This window comes from Podarcis erhardii (assembly GCF_964252035.2).
Source record: "Podarcis erhardii genome assembly, chromosome: 13".
Taxonomy (NCBI): domain Eukaryota; kingdom Metazoa; phylum Chordata; class Lepidosauria; order Squamata; family Lacertidae; genus Podarcis; species Podarcis erhardii.
Genome location: NC_138502.1, coordinates 32,216,096 through 32,235,278, shown reverse-complemented (window position 1 = coordinate 32,235,278; position 19,183 = coordinate 32,216,096). Strand labels below are relative to the sequence as shown.

Genomic DNA, 19,183 nt, shown 5'->3' with positions numbered 1-19,183 from the left:
TAATGGGGCAGAGTAACTGATAATTATGTCATTACAGGGTGCATTTTCCCTTCTTTATCTCAGAATTGCAAATACCAAGATTAATATATTTATGTTTCTAGAATGTAATGCATTTCAAAAAATTTCCAAATGCGCTGACATGAAGGTAATCTCTTAACATACAACCTAGCCAAAAGCAAAGTACTTTTAGCAGCCTGATCCTGCCCATTTACTCACAAGTCATTCCCATTGAGTTCAATAGAACATTCTCCTGTGCAGTGCATTTGTGTACGCACTGAACTGAGAGTAGGCCTCCATTAAACTCAACTGAGATTACTTCAGAGAAGACATGTGGGATTGCAGTTAAGCTTTAGGCTTTTACACACACACTTGGCTGGAAGAAAAACCCACTGATCGCAGTGGGACTTATCCTTGGGTAGACAGGTTAAGCTTGCACTGTTGAAATACCGTATTTTTTGCACCATAACACTCACTTTTTTCCTCCTAGAAAGTAAGGGGAAATGTTTGTGCGTGTTATGGAGGGAATGCCTACGGGTGGCATGCCTACGGATTTTCCTCCTCTAAAAACTACGTGCATGTTATGGTCGGGTGCGTGTTATAGAGCGAAAAATACGGTAACTATTACAATCTCAATGGAATAAATACTGGAAATTGGAGTTCAAACCCGTAGGTCGTAAAGTGGTTAATTTAGTCCTTTTACCTGAAGGCAGGGGTTGGAGAACCACAGGTCTTGTGGGGGTGGTCTTGTGGGCCATGCCTTCTGCTCTGGCCGCATCTCTCATTGGCCTTGCTCTGCACTCTCCGCAAATGATTTTGCTTGACTTGAAAGAGATTCCTTGTACTCTTGCCAATGGCCCCTGCTTCCCTGATGGTGGTTTGCGTGTGTGTGTAAAAATGTCTGGCGCTTGTGATGCTGAAATACATAGCCTGCTGCACAAAGGTAAAAGTCACACCATTGCTCTCCCCACTTTTGCCTCAGGCTACACCCGCTGCTGTCTCTGGAAAGTTCCACATGAGGGAATGTGGCCTCCATGCCGAAAATTGTCTTATTAAGGTATCTGCAGCATTCATGTACAACATGATTCTGTGTTCCCTGATTTATAATGGAGTCTGCTATTTGAAAAAAAAGACAGCAATAAAAGGATACATGGGGGCGGAGGGAGAGATGGAAATTGCTTAGAAGCAGGGCCCGGGTTCAGTAGGGCTGCGGGGCAGGAAGGCCTGAAGCTTGAAGGAGCCTCAGATTTAGACACTTGTTAATTCTTTGGCATTTGATGAGTTTTGCCTCATCTTTTTTATGTTCATCGGATCAAATGGTGACGCACTCTCTCAACTCGAGAGCTGCAAATGTAAGCAACTAAGGCACACGATTTGGTAAAATACTTTTTTGTTAACTGATATCAGCTGTGATGCAGCATGAAGGCAAGATTTCCCCCCTCAGTAGCCAGTGTATTTGCATAGAAAAAGGCTAGAAAAGCATTTGTTAAATCAAAATAAAAAACCAAATGCTGTTTCACTCTTCTTTTTGGTGCCTCATATTGTTTTTGAGTGTCATCACTTTTCTGTGGCTGCCTTTATTATGCCTAGGGCCCCCCAAACCCAGAAGTCTCTTGGGCCTCCCCAGGCCTCGGAGCGGATCTGCTGAGAAAGAGAATTCCCCATTGCTCTCCCCCACTGCTAAGGCTCTTCTTATTTGTGTGGCTGCACCTCCTTTCGCACCTCTGATCAGGGTGTACAGAAAACAGGGAGCAGCAGAACGGCTCCCCCGAGAGAGCATGAGGCTCAGGGGTCCTTTGTACAAAGGAATTGGTGGGGAAAAGATTGGGTGGGAGGCAAAATACCAGGTGGATGGCCGTGGGGAGATTTTTTCCACCTTTGATCTCACACTGTCCTGTTCATCTGAGTGGAATACAAAGTGAGGGTGCCAGAGAGCCGGCACTTTACCTCCGCCGTTCAGTCGACGGGGGAGAAGCACTGAGCGAGACCGACAGACTGTCACTGGCAAAATGAACTGTCACCTCCCATTTTTCAGAGGCGCAGAGGGATGAATTGCGGCTTTGAACCGTGTGGCCCGTTGTTGATTGAGTTCCGCTGTCTTCGAACCCCAGCGAACAAGGCAAGTTCATTTTCACGCTGACGTTCCCGCTGCTTATCAGTTTGGGAGCCAGGGAAATTAACTGCTTCAGAGCTAATTTCCTTCAGAGCTGTGTCTCTTTGGGAAGTTCCACATACGCTCAGGCAACTTTGGGCTTCTTTGTCCTTTCCTTAATTCAAGACACATTAACACCAAACATTTCAAGCCCTATGATACTACTTGAAATAGTTGTCATAGTTTTTCCTGAAGAATGCTGGGAGTTGTAGTTTATTGGGGGTATTGAGAGTTGTTAGGAGAATACTGTTCTCCTCACAGAGCTACAGTGATCAGAGTAGTTTAAAAATCAATCCCTTTTCACAGAGCACTCTGGAAATTGTAGCTCAATGAGGGGAATAGGGATCTCTTAACAACTTTCAGCACCCTTAATAAACCACAATTCCAAAAATACTTTGGGGGAAGCTGAGACTGTTTAAAATGCCATCATGGTGCTCAAAATGTATGGTGTGACTGTAGCCCCAGACTGGCTGGGAAAGAATCCCAACATCAGACTAGGCATTGGTGTGGTGGCAAATTCTGAAGTGTAGGCCCTCATCATCACAATTCCCATAGCTATGCCCTCATAGCCACACATTTTCTAACATTATACAGCAAAAATGATTTTTTAAATACCAATTTTGACATTTAGGTTTCAGTACCAGGCTAGCTGTTCCCCCTCACCCCTCTGGCACTTTGCCTGACATCCAGCCCAATGAAGAGTTTGGGTGGAACTACAAGCTTGTTTAGTTTTCTGACATTTAAGTTGGTCGTAATAAAGGGACTTCGGAATCTTTCCAGATTACAGAGGAAGTTTAACCCATAGTCACGTATACTAATGCAACCTACTTCTTCCTCTTTTTAATTTTTGTAGAGCAGGGTGCAGGTAGCCTGTGGACCTCTGTGCAGCTTAGGCTACTGTCTTAAGTGATTTATAAATGGTTGAAATGAATAATAAAACATACTCAGAGACATGGGAGTTGCAGTCCAGGTTCCCCATCCCTGCTGCTGTCAGAGGGACCATCTCTTCCTGACCACTGGCCATGCTAGTTGCCATAGATGAGAGATGTGCTGCGGCACCCATTCAAAAGCTTCAGCAACTCCTGCCACTGAAAAGCATCCATGGGCCCAGTGGGGAGAGTGATGAATGGCAGCACAACTGTGTTAGGCTGGTTAATGGCCCTTCCAAGTCCCTGGGGCCCTTGGCCAGAGCCTGACTTGGCTGACTGCTGGGGCCAGACCTAAGGATGTGTGAATCCACTGTTCTGTGAATAGCTACATGATGATTTCCCAGACATTACAGTGATTTCAAAGGTGGAAGTGACATCCTTTGGGGTTTGTTTAAAAGAAGCTCAATAATTTTGGGGTCATCCTAAAATATGGCAACCTTAGAGCTGGGGAACTCGTTGAACTCCATCTCCCATTAAGACCCGGAATCTTGGAGCTGGTAGTTCAATTAGACCAAAGGAAGTGACTAGGAATATCGTGTCACATCACTCTTAGAATCTCCTACAAACTATAGTTCCCAGGATTCTTTAGGGGAACACATGATTGCAATGCTAGCATAAACATAATGTAAATTTGAGGTACAGTCAGGCATTTGCAACAAAATCCTAAATCTCATTGATTTCATTGGAGCTTACTTCCCGGTGAGTGGATATAGGATTGCAGCCAATTGGCACTACAATGTCTTGGTCTGGTCTTGTTGGTGGTGTACAGTAGTACCTCGGGTTAAGTACTTAATTCTTTCCAGAGGTCTGTTCTTAACCTGAAGCACCACTTTAGCTAATGGGGCCTCCTGCTGCCGCCACACCGCCGGACCACGATTTCTGTTCTCATCCTGAAGCAAAGTTCTTAACCTGAAGCACTATTTCTGGGTTAGTGGAGTCTGTAACCTGAAGCATATGTAACCTGAAGTGTATGTAACCCGAGGTACCACTGTATTTAAATTCCAAGCAGCACCCATTACAAATGTTGACAAATGTCAACGGGAGGCAGGCTTGAGGAGATGGATATACACACCACAGACTTGGTTAGCTGGGCTGTTGAATGCCATGTCAGCTACTCACAGAGATCACTTGACAGCCAACTGCTTGCCTTCCATTTTTTCCCCAGGATAGTCTGTTTCTGATAACAGCAAAGAGAGAATGCAATCAAGGGAAATTCAACTGGTATAGGAAGGACCTATAGTGTTTCTGTCATTGACTTACTTGTTCAATTTGGAACGGGAGGAGATGTTGTCCGCATACATAATTAACAGCTTATAACAATGAAGAATTGTGGAATTCACTTTCAAAAGATGCAGTTATGGCCACTAGTCAGGAACTTTTATTCATGATAGTAAAATATAGTCTCTAGGCTGGTGTTAATGAATCTGTGGTCTTCCAGAAGTTGCTGGACTACATTGGCCATGCTGGCTGGAGCTGATGAGTCCAACATCTGGAGGACACAAGGTAAGGATGGAAGAATTTGTCAGTTTCAGTTTTCTCAGTTTCTCATTTATCCAATCTTAAATTCTCCACATTTCTGCAGCAATTTGCCAATCAATCAATTAAAATTCTCATGAAAATTCTTTAGCAATTTAGTGCAATTTTCTCCTTATAAACACATTTTTATTCCTGTGTAAGGAGAACAATAGCCGATGCCACTATCCCACCTTTTCTGACCCTACCTATACTACCAACTTGGATAGGTTGTATTATATAACTTTAACTCAGGTCTGGCTGAAGATTTTGCTGCCAGAGACAAATGATAAGATGCCTCCCATCCTTGTTCTGTGTACAGAAGCTGACTGGCCTGGTTATTGAATCTTACTTCAATATTGGGAATGGGGTAGGGTACGCCAGTGTATGGCTGGGGGCTCAGGAGAAACCACTGTGTGGTGGGGCTGCTTTTTCTCCTGTTTTTTGTCCCATTCTGCCTAATGGTGGAGCCAGTCCTACTTCAATTGTTATGTCTTTTCTAGAAAAAGTTGGGAATGAAAGCCCGGTGACATGCTGAAAATTCTTTTAAAAATCATTGCAGTGCTCCCATCCATCCATAAACTATAATTCCAGAGTTCCTTGGGAGGAAGCAATGACTATTGAATCAAAATAAATCTGTAGTGTGGATGTGCCTTTTTTCTTTCTCATTCAAAAAACAGAAAGCAGCTTATAAAAAGAAATAAAACCAATTACATAAACTCAGCAACTTCGATTAAACCATATCAACAGTGATTAAGAACAAAAGCTGGAATCAGTTGCATAGCTCATTGATTTTATGGGACGTACTGCCAAATAAGCATGACTCAGATTGCAGCCTTGGCTTTGACTGAATAATCCTTTGCTTTTTGTATTTATCAGATCTTCATATCACTGTTATAAATTTACCAAATGCATTCCTTACGTTTATTTTATCTCACTCATATGGATGTGGTTTTCCATTTCTTATTACTCAATTATATATGGGCTTATATAAATTGTAGTGCTTTAACTTTGCTGTCTGTGCGACGCTCTTGGGATGCCAACAGAAACTTAGTTAAGAGATAAATTAGAGGTAATCTCAGAACTCTGGCATTCTATAAATTATCCGCTGGGATGTTGATGCATAACCCAAAGAAAAGCTGGTGTTTTTCAAACTGATTTCATCCTCTCATACATACACAGTGGTTTCTATTATTGCACACCTGGAGTGCCCTGTGTTTATATATACACACACATCACAGTGCTTGCATTGAGGCTGCAGCAAGAACAGGCTGAATTCTGTTCTGTACTTGCAAACAAATCCATCTCCTTATTTTGTTTTAGGTAATCCCTGTTGCTATCTCTATGGCCTTTTATGTCGGTTTCTGCAATAATGACTAACGCACAGGTGTTACCCATTGATTTTGTTCACTGGGGTGTGGGTGGGTATTCATTCAGTATTCAGTTGGATATGGGTCCTTTTGTTAAGACTCAGTATACTAAAAAGGAATGAAATGATCAACAAGCCTTCCAAATATCTGCTCCTCTATCTCAATGAGTTTCTCTTGCATACTCGCTTCCACACATTCATCCTCATCACCCTAACCATAGTCTGTTGGAAGCCAGTACAGTGGTACCTCAGGTTACATACGCTTCAGGTTACAGACTCCGTTAACCCAGAAATATTACCTCGGGTTAAGAACTTTGCTTCAGGATGAGAACAGAAATCGTGCTTCGGCGGCGTGGCAGCAGCAGGAGGCCCCATTAGCTAAAGTGGTGCTTCAGGTTAAGAACAGTTTCAGGTTAAGAACGGACCTCCTGAACGAATTAAGTACTTAACCCGAGGTACCACTGTATAAAGAGCACACAAGACTCATTGCACCAAGGTGTCTGTAGAACAGGTTTGTATCAGACAACTCAGGTGGTATGTCACAGACACAAGAGGGAAAGGCATCGTGTAAAACTTATCCACTGAGTATTGCAAAGAAAATGTTTATCCATACGATCTTATTTATAATTGAGGCACCAGCTAATGATGCGGACGGGGAAGAGATGGCAGAAACCTAAGGACTTAAGGGCATTTTTGAGAAGGTAGGGAAGGCACCATGAGCCAGCCTCATCAAGGGCCTAAGGTTCTCTTAATTTAGTACTGAATGGCAAAAGTATTGAGAGTTGTTGTTGTTGTTTTGATTTATTACCTGCCCTTCACCCTAAGGTCCAAGGGCAGGTCACAGCCCTTAAAAACACAGTGTTAAAAACAGTTTAAAACAAATTACAATCCCAGGGTGGGTCCTACAAACAGTTTGTAGGGTGGGTCCTACAAACAGTGTCATACGCCAAGGTAAAGAAAGAGATGTGTCTTCAGCATGTGACAAAAACTGAGTAGTGAAGGTGCCAGACTCACCTCTGTGGGGAGGGAGTTCCACAACTTGGAAGGATTTTAAATTCCTGGAAAGATCTTTGGATCTTCATGGATACTAAAGGTAATTAGCTGGAAAGCCCTGGGGAGAGATTTCATATCAGATTTTGAATGTGTTGGAGATATTTCAGGGAAAAGCACAAGTTTAAATGTCAGTTTTTGATTTATTGAGGACTAAGAGCACAATCCTATATACAGTACAGTAGGTTCCCCAGTGTTCCATGGGGCTTACTGCCAGGAAAATGCACATAGGATTGCAGCCTGAATTGTTAAAAGCAGTGTATTATAGGAGGATTTTGTTGTAGTTACTTTTTATATCTCATAACTCTGGCAGTATAATCTAACACATCAAATGCCCTTCTTTTAAAGAAAAGGGTTATATATGGCCATTGACTTGTTTATAGCAATAATGATTTCTATCCATTGTTTAGAACCACAAAGTAAAGACAGGCCTGCTTAAACCTTCAAACTTGGTGTCTCAAATATTTCCATCACAGGACTAACATGGGGCCACTTGCTATAAAATACAACTGAGACAGAAACCTGGAGCCAATTAAGGTATTTTTTTTTTAAAAGAAGTTGCCATGTAGCATTAGGTTACAGGCCGAGGTGGTTGTGAGGGAAATAAACTGGTTTAAATGCTTCCAGTGCTTTTAATTAAATCAAGCAATATGCCATAAAAGTGTCTTGGAATGGAAGGACTCCATAAAGGAAACAGAACAGAAGAGTGGTGCATTTTTACAGATTGTTAAAATGAATAGTGTGCTGAATGATTTGTTGACATAGGGCACTTAATTTATTTAAACACAAAGTAGGCGTAGTAATGTTTTTTTATTGTGCTGAAGTTGGACAGTGAACATGTAAGTGCTGCATGAAGTTGGAAAGCAGTTTTGTATTAAACTTTAACAAAACAATCCTATACAGGTCTACTTAGAAGTAAGTCCCACTGATTTCAGTGACTCTTACTCCCAGATAAGTGTGGCTACATACACACTATGCATTTAAAACACATTTTTCCCCTCAGAGAATTCTGGGCACTGTATTTAAGGGTTGCTGGAAATTAAAATTCTATGAGCGGTAAAACTACAGTGCCCAGAATTCCTTGAGGGAAAGAATGTGCTTAGTGAGAATAATATAGACCATGTTTTTTTTAAGAGAACTGAAGAAAATTTGAGAAAGGCTTGGTTTCCCATAGTGTATACCAGGGGTGGCATTCTGGATGTTCTTGGACTCTTAACTCCCACTAGCCTCAGAATCTCCAGGGATGAGGGGAGATGGATCCTAGTAACATCTGGAAGGACATAGGTTCCCCCTCCCTTGTGTACACATGTGCACACTTGTTTTGTTTTTTTCTCATCTCTGGTCAAGCAGCATTTGCAGGTTAAGAGTCAAACCCCACATTACAGCCAAGTATAATATTAGCCCAAAAGTCCCTTCCCTGGAGAGGATGTTCTCTAGCAGCAACATAGGGAGGAGGAAGAAGGGGTATTTAGCCCAGACACTGACAGCCTGTTACCCCGACTAGTGTTTCCAACTGATCTTGCAAAAATCAGGCAGAGGGAAGCAACTAGGGAGAAGGAGGCTTCAGTGGGAAACTACCTGGCAGGGGAAGGATGAAGCCTGCCATTCCTTTTTTCCTCTTCTACACTGAAGAGTGTTCCTTCCCAGAAGGCATTGCCTTGCTGAAGGGGCCATAGGGTTCTCATTACAGACAGCTGCAGTGCAATGTGTAGTTTGGCTCTGAAACAAAACCAAACCCTGCACAATCTGCTTTAGCAGAGGCAAAAGTGAGATGGATACCCTCTCTGTAACCACCCCCCCCATCTCCAACCTTAAATTTTGTTTTTAAAGTGTCCCTCAGGTTTTAAGTTTTGAAAATGCTTGGGAAATTTCATTTCAGTTTTTCTTTGTGCAACCCAGAGCTCATTGCATATTAATATGGGCTTTGGTGGCAGTTGGCCAACAGTACACTATTTAGACATTTTTGTTCTGTCCAGGACTGGTGTCAATGGTCAGCAGTGTCCAGCACCTGCCAAGGTCCACACACCAACAATGGGGTCACCTTGGAGCACCAGGGTTTTCTGGCTCTGTTCTTCTTTCTTGCCATTGCTGCCTGTGCACCAGCTTTCTCCACATACGTGAGCAGTGACAAGAGCAAAGAGAAGGAACTGGAGCCTCCACCTGCCTTGCTTTGTCATCTATCAAAACCATCATCATCATTATCATCAGTAGTGGTGTGAGTGAGGCATAGAGGGAGAAGGTAACTGAATGGGCAGTGTTGACAGTGATAGGAGGGGAATCCACTGCGAGCATTTTCTCCAGGTTGCTCCCATGCCAAATCTGGATCTGGCCACATAACAGAAGCTTCACCTAACCATTTTGCCAAGGGAAAAGTGTTGATATACCAGAATTAGGACTAGCAGCCCACAGTGGCCAAACTGGTCTTGAAAATCATCACAGAGACTGTGATCCTCCAAGCCTCTCTATCTGGCCCTTGAGGGCAACGCCCTCTATTCTCAGGCCAGCCACCCCATGTCACACCCTCTGAGTGTTTTTTCCTGGCTGGAATGTATCCTCAGAAGGAAATGCAACTCTCAGGCTGAAAAAAGGGTTCACCAGGCTTGTTCTAGGTTAAGCTACAGACCTTTGTCTGAGCCAGGGCCAGCATCAAGACATGGTATTTTGGGACAGCTACTAAAGTCCACACCCATCTGGGACGTCACTGCTGGCTCCCAGGGCCTCGTTACCCCATTCATTCTCTTCTTTCCTGTTTCTCTCTGTTCACCTGTCCTCTCAAAGTCGGGACAAGAGTGAGGGGATGGAACATCATCCTCCAGTTGTCTTGCACTCTCTGTGTGGGCAGTTGTGTAGATTGGATCCAGAGGGGAAGAGAACAAATGAAAGGGCAGAAGTGGCAGTCTCATAGAGGGAAGAGCCCACTGAGGGCATCTTGCTGAATATCTGCAACATGCCCTCAGTTCACTCCAGTGTTACCTCCAGCCATGTGCTGCTTTCATTTCTTGGCTACTGCTCCTAATTCTTCTTAGATTGACAACCTGGTTGTTAATACTGACTGCTCAGTAACTCCTGTCCTTTGTCAGGATTTGTGCTGGGTGCCTGCCTGGCTCTGGGCTGTAACTTCTTTCCGCTGCCACACTTGGCGCTTTTCTCTAATAACATGGCTTGTTAGAAGTGAACTATCTTCATACACCAGCTTGGGTCTGATCCTGCAGAGTAGGACAGATAACTTTTTAATGCCAAGGGTCACATTCCTTTGGGAGCAAGTTATCAGTGGACACATACTGGTGGTGGGTGAGGTTGGAGTCAGAGCCAATAATGGGTGAGACCAGGGCCAAAGGGAGGTGGGACACCTCCCTTTCTGACTGTCACTCCTCTTCCTCTTCCTCTTCCTCTTCTTCTTCCTCTCTCTCCTGCTTCCTTTCCCCCTTTCCTTGCTACTTGTGTAAAAATGGCCAGGAGCTGCATATAGACCTCAGTGCATAGGTTAGGGACAACATAAGAAGCTGCCTCATACCACATCATACCATTGGTCCATCAAGCATCTGTGGTTATATTCGGTTGGTGGCCCCTGTTGCCTCACCCATCTGTTTGTTCTGTTTGTTCCCCACTTGAGCACAACCTAGTTGTTTCTGAAGACCCAAACAATATGAGCAGACCTGTTTCTACCAATTGCTTCCTACCTACAGAAGGCACATTTAAATTTCAAAAACCCAGTTACCAGTAGGTGATGCTTTCTTGAGATCTCCACACAGTGTGTATGTCACAATGCAGTATCTACATCATGCTTTTCATTTAAAAAAAGTTTGGTTTTTTTTTAAAAGAGAGGACTAGCACAAGACCCCTTTATCACTCTTGCTCAAGACATCAGCATTACTTTTCTGCATTTCTGCATTTTAAAAATCTTGCTGACCCCTCCAACTACAGCACTCCATTCTGCCCATTGGAAACATAACTTAAGTCTGGAAACTTTTGCTTTTGCAGTTCTAGAGAATTCTGTTTTAAAGGTGAATGCACATGGGTACTGAGATGCCTATGTTCATACCCAGAACAAGAAAAGGATTGTGGAGAGCCAGGGAGTGGTGACTAAGGGGCAAGGGAAGAAACACAGCATGATAAATTACACCAAGCTCATATGGATGGCAAGTGATGGAATAGGGATGAATGTCATGACTGAAAATAATCTGGAGTGTGTTGGACACTCGTGTGGCAATCACACACACACTAAAATCAGATCTGAATTCGCAAGATAATGTGCCTGTCTGGAAGCAACCCTAAAATCCAGATTCATATGGTTCATATGGTTGAAAGTTGTCCCTTTTGTAACCAAATTCCAGACTATTTAGGATATTTAGGATAGTCTTCTCTAACCTGCTGGTATCCTCCAGATGCTTTGCACTACAGCTACCATAAACTGTAGCCAACATGGCCAGTGGTCAGAGATACTGGGAGTGGAAGTCCCAAACATCTGGAGGGCACCAGGTTGGGAAGTCTGGTTTAGAGGTTTACACATCAATAGCAGCACCTAAAATGGAGCCTAGGAAGTTTCCAAACTGTCTCCAAGGGCAGCTCTTACACTAATGCAGTTGGGTGAATTGGCCTATTGACCTGATCTTCTCCAGATCCTTTCCTTCCCTACTACCTGTGCTCACATCATCCAGTAAATGCTCTTGTGAGCCAGCCACTGGCTGGCTGTGTCCCTTAGTATCAGGTGTGAGAAAGGCATCCCTTCCTGCAGCCCTTTACGACACACAGCAGACCTCCTCATTAAGACTCAGTCTTGTCAATAAAAAAGTCATTAGAGGAGATGTTGGGAGAAAGGAGCCGTGATGCTGAAGACATCCAAGGGAACAGGGAGGTGCAGCTCCATCTCATATTCTGACTGCAAAGGCAAAGAATCAATAAATTCCTCAGCTTTAAACTGAGGGCCATCCGTCAGTGGGAGGGAATAAAAAGGCGGTGGGAGAACTTATCTTGTGTCTCATCTCTACCTACTGTCTGTGGCATTCTTCCTAACCTTCTTTTCCTTCAACACCTGATCAATGTCAGCTTCTTTTGTCCCTCAAAAGCCATAGCTGGTATCTCTGTTCCCATCTCCCCCGATTCCTTCTTACCCTTTTTGCTCCTCACATATTCATGTGCTGTTTGCCCCCCTTTGTTTGCTTATAGTCACAAGCTTAAATCTGTGTTCTCTGGTCTTTCATGGTGTGTGGATCAGACTTGTCACCAGACCTTTAAAAACTATTACACCCTCACACTGAAATTCTGCCTGTTCGTCTTACCAATAGCTCTCCAATGCCAAAAACCAACTTTTTAAAAAAAAAAATTCTCAGAACTGAAAATCTGTAATACCAATGAACAGATTCTGTGGGTTAATCTGTTTAGGGCAGATTCTTTCGGGTTCTCTTTGTTCCTCTGGTGCTGCTCATCCTTCATAAGACTAGAATAGAGATCTGAGGGCAGTGAACTCAAATGCATACATATATACATACACATGTACATATACAGGGTGAGTCCTTTAAAAGAGGCCCCATTGATACAGAGTACACATGTTCCACGGTTCTAATATATGCATGATTATATACAAATACACACATCTATATAGTAATTAGTACTGAAATTAATAGGACTTAACTCATCATTTCAATGGGATCTAAGTGCAACTAAATTGGGCTCATCCAGACTTCCTTTAGTGCTGTGTTTCTAGTCAGGATTTTAAAGCTCCAAGGAGCTCAAGGTGGTGTACATGGTTCTCTTCCTCCCTATTTAATCTCCACATCAATGTTGTGAGGTAGGTTAGGCAATGACTGGTCCAAGGTCACCCAGTGAGCTTCATGGGATTTGAACTCTGATCTCCCAGGTCATAGTCCGACACTCTAACCACCACACCACACTGGCTCTCCTATGTACACACTCTTTTAACAATTTAGTTGCCACTCTCTCCATGGTTCTTTCATTTCAGTTTAAAAGATTTCTACCTGTGTGGTGAAGCTTCCTGGTATGTTTTCATGAAACAAAAGTGGCAGACTTCCAAAGGGTCTAGGCCTCCCTTGCATGGTTTTTAAATATGTAAGGAAGCCTAATGTGTATGCAGAAGTCTTAACCTATATCTGAACCAACGTACAGTAGGAGCAATATAATAGCTAACATGCCTGTAAAGATACTTATAAAGGGGCTCTGAGGGAGAAATTTAGTTGTCTATACTAAGGGTTCCGAAACTATGGTCTTCAGACCACCAGTGGTCCACAAGATTCATTCAGGTGGTTGGGAGTGTTCTCTGTCGATTTGTGGTTGAAGACGAGAGACGGCACATCCAGCGCATTAAACATTCATATTGATTTTTTATTGTATGCTATTGTTGCTTGGGTTTCTCATATTGTGTTTTATTGTATTACAATTTGATTTCTATGAAATTCACATTGTAATACAATAAAATACAATGTATAATAAATAAAACAAGCAATAAAAAAACAGTTAAAAATAATGACAGGATCTCGCACTGTGCATTACAGATGCTACAACAGGCAGAAAAACCATTAAGCGGTCTGCCAAGACCCTCAGCAATTTTCATGTGTGGTCGGTGTGGGGAAAGGTTTGAGAACCACTGGTCTATAGTGCAATATAAAAATGAATATTAACATAAATATCCGTAGAATGCCTGCCATTATAATTAGCAGGGTGGTTATAGAGAGAGGATTTGTATGCTGCAGGGAACCTCTGGAGCACAATATGTATCTTTGCAGCCCCAATGAGGTCTCTGTCACCAATCATCAGGGGCAGTGGGCATGTTCTGTTCCCATTACAATATTGTCCCCAGGTGCAGACTTGTGCTTTCTCCCATAGAAATGAATGGCAGCCCTTCACTTATATAGGAGAAAGTAAATCTGAATGCCATTGGGTCACCATTGGTCACCATTGGGACAGTTATTCCAGTGTCTGGAGTGGAAAACAGGTTTTGCCTATCTCAGCTGTGTGGTCTAGAGTAAAATCTGTGTACAACTAAGTGAGAACATTTGAGAATCAAGCCAGCCCCTACCAGCACAGCTGACAAACACCGGTTCCTTCAGCTTGAAAACAAGATGAGTGCTGCAACGCCATAGGTGCCTTTGACTGGACATAACCATCCAGGGGTCCTTTACCTTTTACCTTTTTTTTTAACCTTGCTGTGTTTCATAGTCATGTTACAGTGTTGATGAAATGTTGGAAATGGAAACCAGCTTTCAGGGCCACTGACAGATGGGTAGAAGAGATCATATTTTGCAGGGCCCGAGGCCAATAGGGGCCCCAGACCCTTGCCTTTCATTAAAAAAAGAGTAAGTCAATCAGACATTTCTGAATACAATTCTTCACCATCCTTACACAAGATGGCACAAGGCATTTTTGTGCTTGAGGCATAAAATCCAAGTAACACTCACCATGTTGGTTAAAATATAATTATAGACCAAACTATTTCCTGCCTTTTAATGGTACCACTCCAATCCACTGTTTGAGGTGGGCTGCCTCCCCACCCTGCCCAGTGGCAGGACTTTCTCTGTCTTTGTGCTGGTATACAAAATAAACCTTTGCTGCTGAGGTGGGGAACCTAAGCTGAGGTTGTTGGACTCAAATTCCCATCAGCCCTGTCCCTTGACCATCCTGATGGGGAGCCTGATGGGAGTTGGAGTCTATCAACATAATGGAGGGCTTTACGTTGTCTACCCCTGCCTTTGTTACTGCCTGCTAGCCTTTCTTTATCTCCTTTTAATTAACAAGAAATTCAGTTTAACTTCAGGGCTGCCTTTTGAAGCAGGTGTGGAGAGGATGCCATTGAGCCCAGGTGATGTAGTTTAACCTTGTCACACTTGTTAGCATTTTAGAAGAGGCAGGAAGCGAGTGGGCAGGCCCAGATTTTGATGTAAACCAGGAGAGCGAGTGAGAATAGATGGTGACCTAAATGCATTTGAGTATTCAGATGCTCTCCCAGGTTGCTGTGACAGGAAAAGCTGGACTGCTCACCTCCCCTGACAGGTGCTCAGTCCACAGCCACACAGAACACCCCTCACAGCAGCACGTCTTCCCTGCCAACCCTCTCTCCCTAGATCCTCTGATATTCCAGTGCCAAAGCACTGTCTGACTTTCGATTACAGGGTGTTTTTTTCCCCTTTTAACCTTGCCGCTCTTTCAACTCCCTTCAAGTCTCTCCCCCCCCCTCCTAAGCTCAGTTTCCATAGTTACTCCCAATCAGATCTCCTGACTTTGTTGGGGGAAAATTGGATTTCAAAATCAAGAGGAGGCTTCAAAGGAATGTGTCCATTTAATAGGCTATCGCTAAAGAGAGAGGCTGCCTGCTGAACTCAGAGGAGCCCGAGACGAATAAGGTGGAGCTCTTATCAGGCTGTGTTAGGGGAGGCAGCTTGGCATCTCGGGCGCAGGAAATGTTGATGAGATATGGCAGCGATGCAGTAGAATTTGCCAGTCACACAACCAGCAGCCTTTTCTTTTTGTCTCGCCTGCTCCAAATTGGTCTCTGACAGTGATTAATTTCTAAAATGACAAGTGCCAGGCCTCCAACCTGCATGGAAGCAATGCATTCTAACCCAGAGGACTGCCCCAGGATGTGTGGGCTTCTGGCGGTGGCTACAAGGACAAGGGGAATGCACTTTGCACATGCACAGATGCTCTTACATCTTGGGCTAAGAGCCCTGGCACCGAGAAAGATTCTGATTGAAGCATATAACTAAATAAAATAGTTCCAAGCCTGATATGGCTACATGATATAGTAACTACAAACTCCAATGGGACAATTTGTGGATTAAAATGGGAAAAAGGTGTGGGTGGAAACAGGCCTGCCTACCTGTCTTTCCCCCCACTGCTATTTACTGCCAATATTACGATTCTACATGTGTGTGTGTTTGTGTGTTTAGGTACTATAGATTGATGTGTCTGGGATTTGGGGGTTTGGCTTTTAATCACATGGATTCAGTGTTCTGTTATCAGTTACTGTTGCTTCTGTTACAGTCAGCACCACTGTGCTATTTTATAATATGTATCTCTGCTCAGAATATGTAGGTCTGCTCTGATTTCAAATTGGCTTCTATCCATACCATGGTAGCATCCCAATTGTGGCCTCTGTATGTCCTTGAACAGACATGTCATGTGCAGGTTAATTTCTCTATGTCAACTACCTGACTTTTAGAAGACGTCTGAAGGCTTTTAATATTTTATTAATTATTGTATTTTAATATTTTGTTGGAAGCTGCCCAGAGTGGCTGGGGCAACCCAGCCAGATGGGTGGGGTATGTATGTATGTATGTATGTATGTATAAATAAATAAATAAATATTTTTATTCAGAAACAAATCTTTACCTACAGTATAGATGCATGTACAGTCCTTTTGACAGAGTCAGAGAGGGGAGCTATTTCACTCAAGGGGACCCAGCCACTCCCATGGTTTATTTATTGCATTTATATCCCACCTTTTTCTCCAAGGAGCTCAAAGTAGCATACATGGTTCTCACCACGCATTAACTCCACACAACTGAGATGCAGTGGCTGACCCAAGATCACGCAGTGAGCGTCATGGCCAAGTGAGGTTTGAACCTTGGTCTCCCATTCTAAGTACTAGACTATACTGGCTCTACAAAGAAACTGATTTCCCTCCATCCACTCCCTTCAGTTGGATGAAGCCAAGTATACCAGAATCCAGTGACCCATTGGCTTAATGTGGATTGTAAACTCCTTGTCCCTCTTTTAATTCCCTCTCATCCATGTGGCATTCTTCTGCAACTACTGCTGTCCCACATTTTGTTCTCTCTAAATCCAGATGCAAATCCTATGCGGATTTCTAAATCCTATGCAATCGACGCACTTTCCTATTTGGATTTTCAAAGCAAAGGGAATTCCATTCAGAGTGTTGGCATGGATCACATTTTAACAGTTGTCATTCGGATACTTTTAATTATTTGCCTTAAGTCTAAGGTTCCATCTGCACTGTACATTTAAAGCAGTATCATGCCACTTTAAACAGTCATGGCTTCCCGACAAAGTTTTCTGGATACTGTAGTTTGTTAAGGGGGCTGAGAGTTGTTAGGGGACACCTATTCCCCTTACAGAGCTATTTCCCCTCAGAGTGGGTTGATAATCAATCTCTCTTCCCAGGGTACTCAGGAAATTGCAGCTCTGTGTGGCAAGTCTCCTAAAAATTCTCAGCACCCATAACAGGCTGCATTTCCTAAGATTCTTTGGGAGAATATGGCTGTTTAAGGGGTATGATACTGCAGATGGGGTCCTAGTCTTTAAATTGACTTGTAAGAAAGCCTGAAAAAGCATGAAGAATGGGAAGAACCCTGTGGATAGCTCAGTGGGTAGAGCAAGGGCATCTTAATTTCAGGGTTATGGGTTTCAGCCCCAGGTTGGGCAAAATATCCTTGCATTGCAGGGGGTTGGACTAGATGACCCCCATGGTACCTTCCAATAAAATTCTGTGATTTGAAGTAAGCAAGCAACAAGCAGGATACTTTAGGCGTCAATCTTCTCTTGGGCCCAGTTTCTGTGCCTGATAATTCTGTGTGGTTTCCCTTAGAATTGATCTGGAAACTTCAGCTGGTGCAAAGCAGTGCAGAGATAGCTCTACAGTGATACCTTGGTTTAAGAACAGCTTAGTTTATTAACAACTTGGATTAAGAATGCTGCAAACCCAGAAGTAGGTGTTTTGGTTTGTGAACTTTGTCTTGGAAGCAGAACATGTTGAGTGTAAATTGAGTCCCCAGCTGCTATGGGAAAGCATGCCTTGGTTTAAGAATGCTTTGGTTTAAGAATGGACTTCCGGAATGGATTATGTTCGTAAACCAAGGTACCACTGTACTAGGGACTGGGGTGGTTGGTTGAATTCAATGAACACAAAAGGTCACAGAGCGCCAAATTTCATGCATGACGACAATAGCACAAAGATAAAGGTGTTCAAAGGAAGGCAACAGATGACAAAGCAAGTTCAGAGTTACTAATTTCTAAACAAAGTGGTAATGGAGCTCCGAGTTTGATCAGAAGCCCTGCATACTAATGGCCTGCCGATGAGGTGGACGGATGCAGCCTCCACATGGGCAGCGGAATCCAAGGGGTGGATCCCCCATGGTTGCTCTGCTGGTGCCCCTTTGCTACCGGAGAAGTGAGGAGATACCACTGTGGCTTCTGGGTTCCAGTGAGAACTCACAAGAGCCTTGTGAAAGCTTGCCAAGCTCTTGCAAGATCTTGTGGACCTCTTGTGAGAGCACCACCACATGACCCTGGTAAACAAGGTTTGGGTAGTGGTGGACAGCACCTTACCTTTTTTGTGTTGTGTCGTGTGGGACAGGCTGCCCCTGGCAATAAGAAAATGTATCCCACAACTGTGGTTTTCTCTTTTGCTTGCCTGATCCAGGGCATTAATAATGAACTCAGGAGTGAACTTGCAGGTTCCAGGATTGATACTTGGGCTAAATTGTCCAGGCACAGCATTTTCGCTGAAGGGATACAGCATTTTCCACCACAGACCCACCCGGCAATTAATCTTACACTCTATCTGATTCAAACACACCACATCCTTTTCCTCTTCTTCTGTTAAAGAAAAAAAAGTTCAGAAACTGGGTTAGCCTTGGTTCATTTTCAGCTACTGGCTCTAGCTTCTGAAATGTAAGCACTTAAGCCTATTTAACTCATCAGGAATAAATTTTGGGTAAACATGCTTACAGTAGCGTAGCACACTCCAAACAGTCAAGGTCAGTGCTGTCTATAATGTGAATATCTTACAGCTGATTCCTATGCTTGTTTACTCAGTCTCATTATGTTCCATAGCACCTGTTCTCATGTAAGCATACATAGCATTGCAACCTAAATCCTAGAGCACCAGAATACCTTCTTCTCCCCACTAAGATTTTAGTCATTTCTTTGGATATGCCACTTTTACCAGAGATTAAGGAGTAAATGCTTGTCTAGAAAGTTGACAGCTGCAGTTGCTGCCTTCTCTCACAGGTGCCTGTTTAGGCTTCACTGTGGTGTTAGAGACGCTGGGACTTACAGCTGCAAAGGATGAGGCCGTCCTATAGATAGTCCCTCCCTCCCTTCCACCCCCTCTCGCCTCTGCTCTACCTTCGGTTTCTTCCTTTCTTCTTCAGAGACTGTTAATAGTAGCAGAAGCAAATAACTACAGCAAGTTTTTGTTTG

At 43.4% G+C, this 19,183-nt stretch overlaps 1 protein-coding gene across 3 annotated transcripts in view; it reads left to right on the top strand.

Annotated features, from left to right (window-relative positions):
* The first annotated feature begins 797 nt into the window (after positions 1 to 797).
* SKAP1 (src kinase associated phosphoprotein 1) overlaps positions 798 to 19,183 on the top strand; it is a 314,733-nt gene continuing 296,347 nt past the window's right edge. For 2 of the 3 annotated variants that reach the window (XM_081838163.1, XM_081838161.1), the window contains exons 1-3: positions 980 to 1,054; positions 2,033 to 2,116; positions 4,517 to 4,581. In XM_081838163.1, coding sequence (XP_081694289.1) covers positions 4,539 to 4,581 — 43 coding nt within the window. In that variant the 5' untranslated portion in view covers positions 980 to 1,054; positions 2,033 to 2,116; positions 4,517 to 4,538. Of the gene's footprint in view, positions 941 to 979; positions 1,055 to 2,032; positions 2,117 to 4,516; positions 4,582 to 19,183 lie in introns of those variants that run through there. The other variant, XM_081838162.1, reaches the window with a different exon arrangement.